Source organism: Nilaparvata lugens, unplaced genomic scaffold, assembly GCF_014356525.2.
Source record: "Nilaparvata lugens isolate BPH unplaced genomic scaffold, ASM1435652v1 scaffold6138, whole genome shotgun sequence".
NCBI lineage: Eukaryota > Metazoa > Arthropoda > Insecta > Hemiptera > Delphacidae > Nilaparvata > Nilaparvata lugens.
The window spans coordinates 5,440-18,448 of NW_024091900.1; the positions used below are offsets into that span (position 1 = coordinate 5,440).

Below are 13,009 nucleotides of genomic sequence, written 5' to 3' on the forward strand. Positions count from 1 at the left end.
GAAAATCATGTTCTACAGCAAAAATACAAATTTTTCATTATAATACCTTTTCAAGGCCTTCAAATACAAATACATAATTCGGCTGAAATCATCTCACGAGGGTTATTTTCTATTAGAATCATTCAATTTCAGTATTTCCCCAGTGGGGGGGGGGGTACGTGATGAGGATACAACGATAAAAACTTTAAACATTTATAACTTTTGACAGAATGATCAGATCTCCTCGTACTACAGCTTATTCTTCTCAGCACGTCAAGGCGGTTCAAAATCATGAATTAACTGAAATTTTATGAAAAAAAATTCCTCCTTTAGTGTATTTAAGCCCATATTAAATACACAGAAAAATTGCCAATTTCTATCTATATTCGATCAAAGTTTATATTGAATAAATATATTACTGCAACTTAGGTCTACGCACAGGTTTCACCTTGTAGGCTACTCCTAACATAGATGGAGATAAGAAAATTATACTGCAGTTTTGGGATCATTTTATATATTTAATAGTATTTTTCTTGTATTATTTTCATATGTTATAATATTGGATTATTATAATTGTGTATGTTTTTTGAGAAATAAATTTGAAAAAAAAAATTGAATTTGAAAAATTGATTTATGGGAGCAAAAAGTGGAGGAAATTATGCTACATTTTCTCTATGATATCAGGCTACATCAAATCAAATCAAATTTATTCTCTTCAACACTTTACAAAATTTATGTATATTGCACAGCACAACAGTAAATACAGTACTACTACAACATAACATAAAATTCATAAGCATAGCATAATAAAGACTTTAGTAACAATTTGTTGTTCTGTACAAAATACAGAATATGACAGTAATGAGAAATACCCTTACATAGGCTATTTATTGCCTATCACATATACCGGTATCAGCTATACTTTATGGAAGGCAGAGAATCGGCAACGCTGTGCTCCCATCATTCTTCACTTCCATTATAACGTGGACCTCACCAAAGCTTACATCAGTCTGTCAGGATAGCTAGTATATGACATCAATCTTTGTCGTTAAACAGATGCTGCCAGCTTGTTGTGAAACCGAGTACAGGTCCATTGAGTTGGGCTAGCACCTGTATATATGAATGGAATGGTATGCCAAAGTCATCCAAAGGTCAATGAACCTAAATCAGGTGATCCTGTCTGGGGCCTCCAAACCGGTGTGTGTGTATACATATGTGATGTCGCGAATTTTTTTCTTCATTTCTTCTTCTTCTTCTTCTCTTCTTCTTCTTCTTCTTCTTCTTCTTCTTCTTCTTCTTCTTCTCTTCTTCTTCTTCTTCTTCTCTTCTTCTTCTTCTTCTTCTTCTTCTTCTTCTTCTTCTTCTTCTTCTTCTTCTTCTCTTCTTCTTCTCTTCTTCTTCTCTTCTTCTTCTCTTCTTCTTCTTCTTCTTCTTCTTCTTCTTCTTCTTCTTCTTCTTCTTCTTCTTCTTCTTCTCTTCTTCTTCTCTTCTTCTTCTTCTTCTCTTCTTCTTCTTCTCTTCTTCTTCTTCTTCTCTTCTTCTTCTTCTCTTCTTCTTCTTCTTCTTCTTCTTCTTCTTCTTCTTCTCTTCTTCTTCTTCTCTTCTTCTTCTTCTTCTTCTTTTTCTCTTTCTTCTCCTCCTCCTCCTCCAACTCGTGTTCCCAAGGTTCTAATTAAAAACTTGAAGAATTGAAAATAGGCCTATAACCATCCTCGGTAAATTAAGAATCTATATGCAAAATGTCAAGTTAATGAGTTGAGTAGTTGAGACGTGATGATGCGTCATTCGTGAATTCCCTATCCCCTACGTGTATAAGCCAGTTCTTTCCTTTATTAAACTGTAGGTTTAATCTTTTATAGACTAGTATATTATAGAAAATCTAGTTCAAATTAGTACTATTTGGCTGACCATTATTGAAGTAGGCTCTCATTCCAAATCAATCAATAGACAGACAAATATCACTAAAACTTCGAAATACTGAGTGAATCCATTATCTCCATCACTAAGACTTCACTGAAAATATCACTAAAACTTCATTTCACTAAAAATAAAAAAAATATCACTAAAACTTCACTTCACTAAAAATAAAAAATATCACTAAAACTTCACTTCACAAAAATAAAAAATATCACTAAAACCTCACGAAATACTGAGTGAATCCAGTCTCTCCATCACTAAAACTTCATTTCACTAAACTATTAATATTTCACTAAAACATCACTAAAAATAAAAAAATATCACTAAAACCTCATGAAATACTGAGTGAATCAAGTCTCTCCATCACTAAAACTACATTTCACTAAACTATTAATATCACTAAAACTACATTTCACTAAACTATTAATATATCACTAAAACTTCACTAAAAAAAAAAATAACACTAAAACCTCACGAAATACTGAGTGAATCCAGTCTCTCCATTACTAAAACTTCATTTCACTAAACTATTAATATTTCACTAAAACATCACCAAAAATAAAAAAATATCACTAAAACCTCATGAAATACTGAGTGAATCAGTCTCTCCATCACTAAAACTACATTTCACTAAACTATTAATATATCACTAAAACTACATTTCACTAAACTATAATATATCACTAAAACTTCACTAAAAATAAAAAAATATCACTAAAACCTCACGAAATACTGAGTGAATCCAGTCTCTCCATTACTAAAACTTCATTTCACTAAACTATTAATATTTCACTAAAACTTCACTAAAAATAAAAAATATCACTAAAACCTCACGAAATACTGAGTGAATCCAGTCTCTCCATCACTAAAACTTCACTAAAAATATCACTAAAACTTCATTTCACTAAACTATTAATATTTCACTAAAAATAAAAAATAACACTAAAACCTCACGAAATACTGTGAATCCAGTCTCTCTATCACAAAAAACAAGAACAAAATGTAAATTCGTATGTACAGCGTGTTGAAATTATCTCCTCACTGTTTATCAATGAAAACGAATCAATACGGAATACTAGAGGTGCTTTTTCTGAATGAAAACTTCTGAATACTTTATGATTGACGTCAATCATATAATAACATGTCTACCATTCAGTTTGCATTGCAATTGGCCAATCAATTGATTGAGGAGTTTGTGCTGGTTGAAGTGTGTATTGTGACGTTTTCTCATGAATTGAAAAAGACTGGTTAATCAATTGATTGATATATTATGGCCCAGTTGCACAAAAGCTTGATTTCAATCTATAATATAATAAAGGAAAGAATTGGCTTATACACGTAGGGGATAGGAAATTCATCGAATGACGCATCATCACGTCTCAACTTCTCAACTTGTAATTTTGCTTATAGATTCAATAACATTGATCAAATTTGAACATTAATTCTGAAAATCTAGAAGGAAAACTGAAATGTGGGCTTTGAGGTGCATGAGATTAATAATATAATAATAATGTTTTATTAACTCAAGAGCTTTTACAAACATAGAGTTTCGTCATACAGTAATTTAGAGTCAATACAATATTATTATAAGTTCCATTCCATAGTATACTCAATATGAATCTTATCACAGCTTATTTGTTCAACTACTGAATCAGTCTAGATCATAATTGATTCAACTATAACAGAAAAACAACAACAACATATCTATTAATGATTAAAACAATACCAATTGATAACATTTATATCACAGTCAGGTAAATGGAGAATAAAAAGAATCAATCACAGTCAGGTCAAATCACAGAAACATTGTATAAAACATAAAATATAATCTATATCAATCATCCCTACTCAGACTACGTACACAAAATGCACATGAATGCGTCAAACATATGAAAATAAAAATTCATATTTTTTTATTAATAAATTGATATTTTCAGAATTCATGTGCAAAATTTGAAGATCCAAATCATTCCCGTTTTTCCGGTATGCAATCCAAAAGTTGACATGTTTTGATGCGAACAAACACAACCCTACTCTCTCTTATTATAATATCGGGGGACCGAACTTCGCTCTGGAGTGCAAAAGCATAAAAAATGTATTACGAAAGAAGAAATTATAATAATATTCATAGTTCATACAGGAATGTTCTGTCTAATCACAGTGAATTGATAATAATTGATAATTTTATGATAACCTCGACACATATATTATATAGTGAGGTATCATTTTATAAAACTTGAATATTGTTATATTATTGAAAATGTATGAAAAAATATGTAATGTATGAATTTATGAATAAACTTCTCTGGATGTTGGACGACACATCCAGAGAAATTATTATTATTATTATTATTAATAATATTAATCACAGTCAATTCCCAGAGGAATGCAAAAGTTTCCCTCACAAAGGCCCGTTGGCACAAAGCCGGTTAATTTTTAATCCTGATTAATTTGACGTGAACCAAATCAGAGAAGACCATTTCGAAAAGATGGTTCTACTGGTATTAATCACGATTAAAAATAACCCGGCTTTTTGCAACTGGCACTATGTACCTGATTGAATGATTACAGAGTTCAACAGCTGAGTCATAATTTTAACACAGTCCCACACACATGAACTCGCTCACTCACTTCCATCATCAACAGACGACGAAATAATTATCAGCTGTTTTTCCAAGGATGAATAATAATTATCCTTTTAATGTCCTTCGAGTTTTCCCAGAGATGAGACCTAGTGCAATCGAATTCTTATATTATAAACCTACTATGTTCTGAATTTCGTGAGAATCGTTAGAGCCGTTTTCGAAATCCGGTGAAATATTTATTTATTTATTTTACAATATCTCTTTGGAGACAACAGGTCGAAACCCACAACTGCTTCCTTAACTCAAATCATAATAATGTCAAAATACTATAATTATAATATAAATACAAACATATAACATCTAAACATATAAACAGAAATCGTTCGTTTAATAGTATAGATAGAAGCATATAGAAGCAATAGCATAAGTAGATAGATATCCCATGGTATAGGGCGTTTATGTCGCAATTTTTTCTGTTATCTCAAGCTGATAGTCCACGTAGTTCTTTCCTGTGAAGCTTTATGACGCTGGTAGTCTCTCATATTGTGCCGTTCATACACTCTTACCCGGTCAAAACAGTAAAAATGGACAATAATCGACATTAATCGGCTTGAGATAACAGTAAAAATTGCGACAAAACGCCCTATACCATGGGATATCTATTTACGCTATTGTTTCTCTATGCTACTATGTTCTGAATTTCGTGAGAATCGTTGAGCCGTTTCCGAGATCCGGTGAAATACAAACATCTGAACATATAAACATGAATTGCTCGTTTAGTAGTATAGGATATAAGATGGATTTGGTCAATTTTTCGTAAATTGGTAGTTTTATTCAGAACTTTGTCATCTTATTCATAATTTTTTCTACAGGCGATTCGAGTGTGATATTTTTGTTTCTTATTCTGTTTTCAACCGTTAAAATTTAAAATCTTTGTTTTCGAGTGGAAATGAACAAAATTTTAGTAAATTGAAATCATAACCCTACTTTGGAGTTTTAAAGTCTTATCTAAATTCGGGAGAGAAATAGTACAAGGAGTATCCTTAGTTTTTCTTTCCCAATCAGTGCTTCTTTGTAAAAAATATAAATTGATAAATGAATGAATTTGGTGATTTTATTGTTCATAATTCTGTAATTTTATCGATGATTTTGTTCTTTTTTGTTGCAGACATGACACGTGAGTCACCCGTCACGAGTCCCGCCCTTAGCAGGCGAAGTGATCTCCAGAGCATTCCCAACGGTCACGAGAATGCCCTACAACATAGGATATTGGAGGTGAGCCACTATACACTATTTTCAAAAACATTTTAATATTGCAATAACTGTAGTGAGATTCAAGTTTTTAAATCTGTGGATAATAGTATTTTACGTCACATGGACGGGAAGGGGCCTTTTGCAGGCGAAAATGATGTTTCCAGTCGAGGCGTTAGCCGTGACTATTTATTTATTTATTCTTACAAAAATCTAGGAGTGCAACAGGCATAACAGCCCAAACGCACTCATGAATACAGGAAATACATTATTAAAAATTATTACAAAAAATAGATATATATAAATACTAGAAAAGTAATAAAAGAGAATGTCTAATATGAATTTCATTTGAGCACTGCAAAAGACATTCACGTCCAAGTAACTTACACTATTTTTATCATAATAATCTAGAAAAGAATAATTGAGAAACAGAAACATTACCTGCTTATGCTGACATTACTACATGCATTCTATAAACATAACCTAGTTTACAAGATTCGAATCAGGAATTTCTTGATTGTAGTTGACAAAACTTCCACCAGGAGCACTAAAAGGCGGTTTTTGTACCAGTTTTGCTGTTCCCAATTCGGAACTAGGAAACATACAAAGAAACATACTAGAAACTTAGTTTCTAGGAACTAAGAGAACATATGATTTTATTACAGTATAGTATGCTGTAATCTTAGACCAGTTATAGAATAGACACGCTGGGAAGTCTAGCCTCTGAAGCCAACATCTACTGCCAAATCCACCCATCTTGACGTCACAACAGTGACGTCACGCATCGTATAGAAAACTTTCAGATTGTCTATTTCAGATTCATGGTGTTTTTAGGTTATTTCTAGCTACGGGCAAAAACGATATCGGTTAAGTTATAATGTGTTATGTGATATCGGCTTCAAAGTTATAATGTGTTTTGAAAATAATAAGGTACGGTAGCCTACAAAACTAATTTATTGTCATGCTGCAATGAGTTCACTTACATCATAACCAAAGATAATATTACAGTTACAACTTACAATATTTATGTGTAAAAATTTCAACTTGCGCATGGAAAGATATTCCACTTTTTTTCCTAAAAATTTCAGTGCAATTATATGCTGCACAGGAGATTACCATTTTCATAAATTTTAATTACATAAATAAATAACAATCTGCTATGGAAAAAAATCTATGTTTAACAACAATGTAAGTTAAACACCACAAACACTTACACAACAAACTCAAAAAAGTTTTCTATAATTTCTATACGATGCGTGACGTCACTGTTGTGACGTCAAGATGGGTGGATTTGGCAGTAGATGTTGGCTTCATCGACTTTCAGTATGAATATACAATGGGCCGTGTCTATTCTATAACTGGTGTAAGGCTGTAATGAGCATCATATGTTTATTCGTTCCACAATCAGCTGTTTACCAGCTTGATTCAATTGATGTAAAACAGCTGAAATTGAATGACTATGACAAAAAATATTTTTCGGTTAAATTTAAGACATGATTAATTTCACGAGAACCAATCAGAGAAGATGTCTTTTCAAAAAAGCCTTCTCTGATTGGCTCTCATGGAATTAATCATGTCTTAAATATTTAAACCGCCTTTTGTGTAACCCGGCCACTGGGTCAAAACTATTTTCAAAGGTAGAGAAAGTAGCTGAGTGTTCAATAAGCAACAATGCAAGTATTCAATCATGAATAAATATAATGAACTTTTTTACTAGAATTCAATCTCTTTTGAAAATTCATTACTAAATCACGGAATTCTCTTGTGGAATAAAATACAGGATGTTTCAGAAGTAGTGTCGAACATTTTTGGGGATTTTTCCTGGATGATAGGAGACTACAAATGTCATATTTTAAGTGTCCAAAACTCAGCGGTTATCCTTACAGCTGCCATTTTGTTTTTTTCACTTAGAAATTTTTATCTCAAGAATGAAATGTTGTATTGATCTGAAATTTGGCATAAATATTTATGAAGTTATAAAGACTCAACTTTAAAAAATTGAATAAAAATTTTCGATGTACATATTCAAAATGGCGGCCATTTTTAATTGCAAATTTCACGAAAATCGTTCACTTTACAGAAAATTCACAAGATACAAAAAAGTTAACAAATTTTATTAAAATTTGAAGGATACCTCATTTATTAAGATTGGTCAGAGAATAACAGAGGAATTAATTATTTTTGTACAGCATTCAAATAGCTTTGATCGTTATTAACTATTGAGTCAACAATTAATATTAGATCAGAGAAACCGATATGACTTGAATCACAGCTATTTACTATAGAAGGCGGTGGAAAAAGAACGTGGCAACTATACATACCTTCCTATCAGTTTTCCACTGACTTAATAACTTGAATCTCACTTTAGAGTGAATAAGACAGAGGTAAGTTTTAAGAGAGCAATAGTCGTTTTGCACTGTGAGTCACAATAATTAAATAAATAATTTTTCGAAATATATGATGAATCTGAAAATGGTTCGTTGACATTGTGGCCCAGTTGCACAAAAGTATGTTTAATTTTAACTGTGATTGAGTGGTTGAGTTGATTCAGATCGAATAATCACATTTCTATTGAATGAAAAAGACTAAGAAATTCTCAACTACACAAAAAATCACATTTCTCATTGTTCTAATAAATTTCCTGATCAAATACCTAGGATGAAGTAAAGGGTTCTGATGTATTTATGAATTGAAGATGTCTTCCACTCCTCTGATTGGATTTTTTGTCATTTAATCACTGTTAAATATTAATAGACTTTTGTGCAACCGGGCCCAAATATGTTGAATAACAAAAATATAATTTTAGCCACTTCTAAATGAGATCAAGAACAATTCTACTCTGTAAATATCCACTGCCATATGTTGATCAATAAATAGGAGTTCATAACTCCAATATTGTTACAGTTTTTTTATAATAGTTCAAGACAATCCTATTTTAGGCCTTTGTTTGCAGCCAATTGGAAACAGCTGTGCTTTCTTCATTCTTCAACACAAATGCATTGTGTCTTCTTCAGATAATAATAAAATCTGTTGATGAAATTGTTCAAATAGTAATGGTAGGCTCTATTTATGTTGAATGTTGTCTTCCATGTGAGATATTTTTAAAGTTGTAAAAATACATGTGCAAACAATAATCTGTTTGCAGATACAGTACTTCAAACTAAATCGTTTTTACTTTGAAGAGAGGGCTTGATGTAAAAGATGCTTTCAATGATCTCCTTTTTGTTATTCTGGCTTTGCACCCTGTCCCATAGGGATCAGATTATTGAGGTTTTACTGTATTTGAAATCATTGTTGATCTGTAAACTAGTTAATTGTAGAGTTGAAAATATTTCAATATAAATAAAGCACAGTTAGGTTCGTTTGAACTTAGCCTACCATACAGTAAGATTTTCTTTGAATTAGTTGTCTGAATGAGAGAAACAGATTTCTTGAAAACTATGATATGAAAAATAAAATGAAAAATATTTTATTCATCCAAAAACTAGTACAGTAACAGGAAAATCTGTTTCTAATCATCTGAACATAGAAATATACAGTAATAATGATGTAACAAAATGATAAGATTCTTTTTTGAGAATGAATAAAACAAAAAACGCCCAGAGGCCTAGCCTGTGTGGGGTGATATTCATCAATAGATAACTATTGGTTTTGGAACACAATAAAAGTTGTCAAGTAGTTGAAACTAGTTGTGATTTGATAGAAATGGTACTCAATAACTTGTTTGTTTATCAATAATTTTAGTAACCTTGGAAAGAAAGGTGTTACTATTGTTTTCTCTAGTGCTAAGTGGAAGATTGCTGCATGAGAGAAACATATTTTGTCATGAGTCATCAGGTGTGTGAAAAAGTTTCTTAAGTCCAGAAATGTCCCACGTTGGGCTCCAGATACACAAAAAACTATCATTATCTAATTATTGAAATTGTTGGAAGATTTATTAGAAATTGCAGTTTACCATCTGCTGGAAAATTATTACTGTATAATAATCATTTCAAATCCCTGGCAGGCGACCTTGTGGCCAGTGCTGTAAAAAATGTATTCTTTTCAACTATGAATTATATAAGAAAGTTGAATAAAGATTTTTAAATTATTTATTATTATTAATCATTTCAAATATCCAATGCAAGCTATGTAAATAGAACTACAGACTTCTGCTACTGCAAATGTTGATTAAAGAACTAAATAGCTTCTCAAAATTCCATACTCCTATTTTAGTTCTTTAGTTAATATTTGCAGAAGTCCTCAGCTCTATTTATATAGCTTTCATTAGATATTTGAAACAATATTATTATATAGTATAATAATGTGTAATATTTCTTCTATGTTTGGTTTTAAAGCATCTGAATTTTAAAATCCACTTTGTGAAAATAATTGAGGACTGAATTTTTTTGAAGTGAACAACTACAAGACTTAAACTATTTTGGACAATGTGTTACCTTATCTAAATTTGGGAGAGTAATAGCACAAGGTAACTTTACAGATGAAAATTACTGAGATATTGCAATTATTCAAATGAATGAATTATTATTATTAAACAAAAATCCAAATCAAATGATGTAATCCACCCCAAAGACTTCTGCTACTGCAAATATTGACAACAGGGTAAACAGCTGTTCATCCTATTGTCAATATTTGCAGTAGCAGAAGTCCTCAGGGTGAATTACAGCATTTAATTTGGATTTTTATTTAATAATAATAATCAAGGTTACCTTATTTTTTCTCTCCCTATCATTTTGATGATATACTTATTGTATGACTCATTAAAGAATCAATAAAGTAATATTGAAAATGTTTTCGTCCCACTTTGGGCGCCAGTTAAAAAAATAAATTATTGTCTGTTGTGATATAATTATTGAATCTGTTGTTATTTGTGATATGATTGTTGAATTTGTTGTGTGCTGTTTTTGACAATACTGATAACTACATGATGCTGTTTTGCTGGCATTTTGATCAGCATTCTTTTGCGAGAAAAATTTTTCATTTTGATTGCTTGATGATATACAATCGAAAAAATTGGAAAAATATCAGGAGTAGAAAGTTCATTTTTAGCCTTTGCACAGCCTTAAACTAGTACATTGTAGATTTAAAATATTACAAGATATTAAGCACAGCTAGGTTTGTTCAAACTTTGTCCTACCCTACAACTTATCGTACAGTAAGATTCTCTTTGAATGAGCTGCCTGAATGAGAGAAACATATTTTCTGAAACTAATATATAAAACTTATATTATATTATAATATATATATATATTATATATATTATATATATATATAACTAATATATATGTATATATGTATATATGTATATATGTTAATATATATACTAATATATAAAACTTATATTCATTAATAGATAACTATTGGTTTTGGAACACAATAAAAGTTGTCAAGTAGTTGAAACTAGGTGTGATTTAATAGAAATATGGTACACAATATCTTGTTTGCTTATCAATTTTAGTAACCTTGGAAAGAAAGGTGTTAGGTACTATTGTTTCCTCTAATGCAAAATGGACGATTGCTGCATGAGAGAAACATATTTTGTCATGAGCCATCAGGTGTTGAGAAAGTCTCTAAGTGCAGCAATGTCCCACTTTGGGCTCCATATACACATAAAACTATTGTTATTTAATTATTGAAATTGTTGGAAGATTTATTAGTAATTGCAGTTTACCATCTGCTGGAAAATTATTACTGTACAATAATCATTTCAAATCCCTGGCAGACGGCCTTGTGGCCATTGCTGTAAAAAATGTATTCTTTTCAACTATGAATTATGTAAGAAAGTTGAATAAAGATTTTTCAATTATTTATTATTATTAATCATTTCAAATATCCAATGCAAGCTATATAAATAGAACTACAGACTTCTGCTACTGCAAATGTTGATTAAAGAACTAAATAGCTTCTCAAATTCCATACTCCTATTTTAGTTCTCTAGTCAATATTTGCAGAAGTCCTCAGCTCTATTTATATAGCTTTCATTAGATATTTGAAACAATATTATTATATAGTATAATAATGTGTAATATTTCTTCTATGTTTGGTTTAAAGCATCTGAATTTTAAAATCAACTTTGTGAAGATAATTAAGGACTGATATTTTTTTGAAGTGAATAACTACAAGACTCAACCTATTTTGGACTATGTGTAACCATATCTAAATTCGGGAGAGGAATAGCAAAAGGTTACCTTTACAGATGAAAATTACTGAGATATTGCAATTATTCAAATGCTAATCAATTAATTATTATTATTGAATGAAAATCCAAATTATATGCTGTAATTCACCCTGAAGACTCCTGCTACTGCAAGTATTGACTACAGGGTAAACAGCTAGATGAAAATTCTGCAAATTAAATGCTGTAATTCACCCCGAAGACTTCTAGCTGGAATTTCCATCTAGCTCTTTACCATATTGTCAATATTTGCAGTAGCAGAAGTCTTCGGGGTGAATTACAGCATTAAATTTGGATTTCCAATTAATAATAATCAAGGTTACCTTATTTTGTCTCTCCTTATCATTTTGATGATATACTTATTGTATGAATCAATTAAGTTATATTGAAAATGGTTTTGTCCCACTTTGGGCGCCAGTTAAAAGAAATTATTGTCTATTGTGGTGTAATTATTGAATATGTTGTTGTTATCTGTGATATGATTGTTGAATTTGTTGTGTGCTGTTTTTGACAATACTGATAACTACATGATGCTGTTTTGCTGGCATTTTGATCAGCATTCTTTTGCGTTGCAGCTGAAGAAGCAACAACAGCTGCAGCAGCAAATCCTGTTGCAGCAATTCCAGGTGCAGCAACAACAGCTGGCGCAACAGCATGAGGAACAGCTGAGGCATCATCTCAAGGTCAGTTGGTCAAGGTCATTCAAAGTCTTGTATTTTGGGTTAAATTCAATTTACAGTATTTCATAGGCAGTTGCTGCTTAAAACAACATTGGTTCTAAAGCTCCCTGTATACTGTAACAATAGTAGCTTTCATAAGGTATTTAATACTTCATTAGCTCTCATGATGATTGGGAATGAAATTAATACAAAATAAATTAAATTGAAAGTATCTTGAGAGTAAAACGATTAAGTTAGACTTGAGATACATTATTTGGTACTTTTGTTAATCAATGGTGAAAACCTTTGGGAATGATCAGTGTCTGAAATAAATGAAATGAGGTTACTAGTAATTCTTTTTATTGAACTTTCATGTAATAGCTCTATCAAAATATTATAATGCTGGAACATGTAACTGGAAATGCTGCCTACATTTGAGTTCT

General features: G+C 31.0%; 1 protein-coding gene across 2 annotated transcripts; it reads left to right on the plus strand.

Moving 5' to 3' along the window:
- The first annotated feature begins 5,647 nt into the window (after nucleotides 1–5,647).
- Nucleotides 5,648–12,689, plus strand: LOC120356200 (histone deacetylase 9-B-like). 2 transcript variants are annotated; one of them, XM_039445089.1, is made up of 2 exons: nucleotides 5,648–5,756; nucleotides 12,465–12,689. In XM_039445089.1, the coding sequence occupies exons 1-2, from the start codon at nucleotides 5,652–5,654 to the stop codon at nucleotides 12,654–12,656; spliced, it is 297 nt and encodes a 98-aa protein (XP_039301023.1). In that variant the 5' UTR covers nucleotides 5,648–5,651; the 3' UTR covers nucleotides 12,657–12,689. The 2 variants fall into 2 exon arrangements, with proteins under 2 accessions (XP_039301023.1, XP_039301024.1); XM_039445090.1 differs by having other exon boundaries at nucleotides 12,483–12,689.
- Nucleotides 12,690–13,009: the final 320 nt, after the last annotated feature.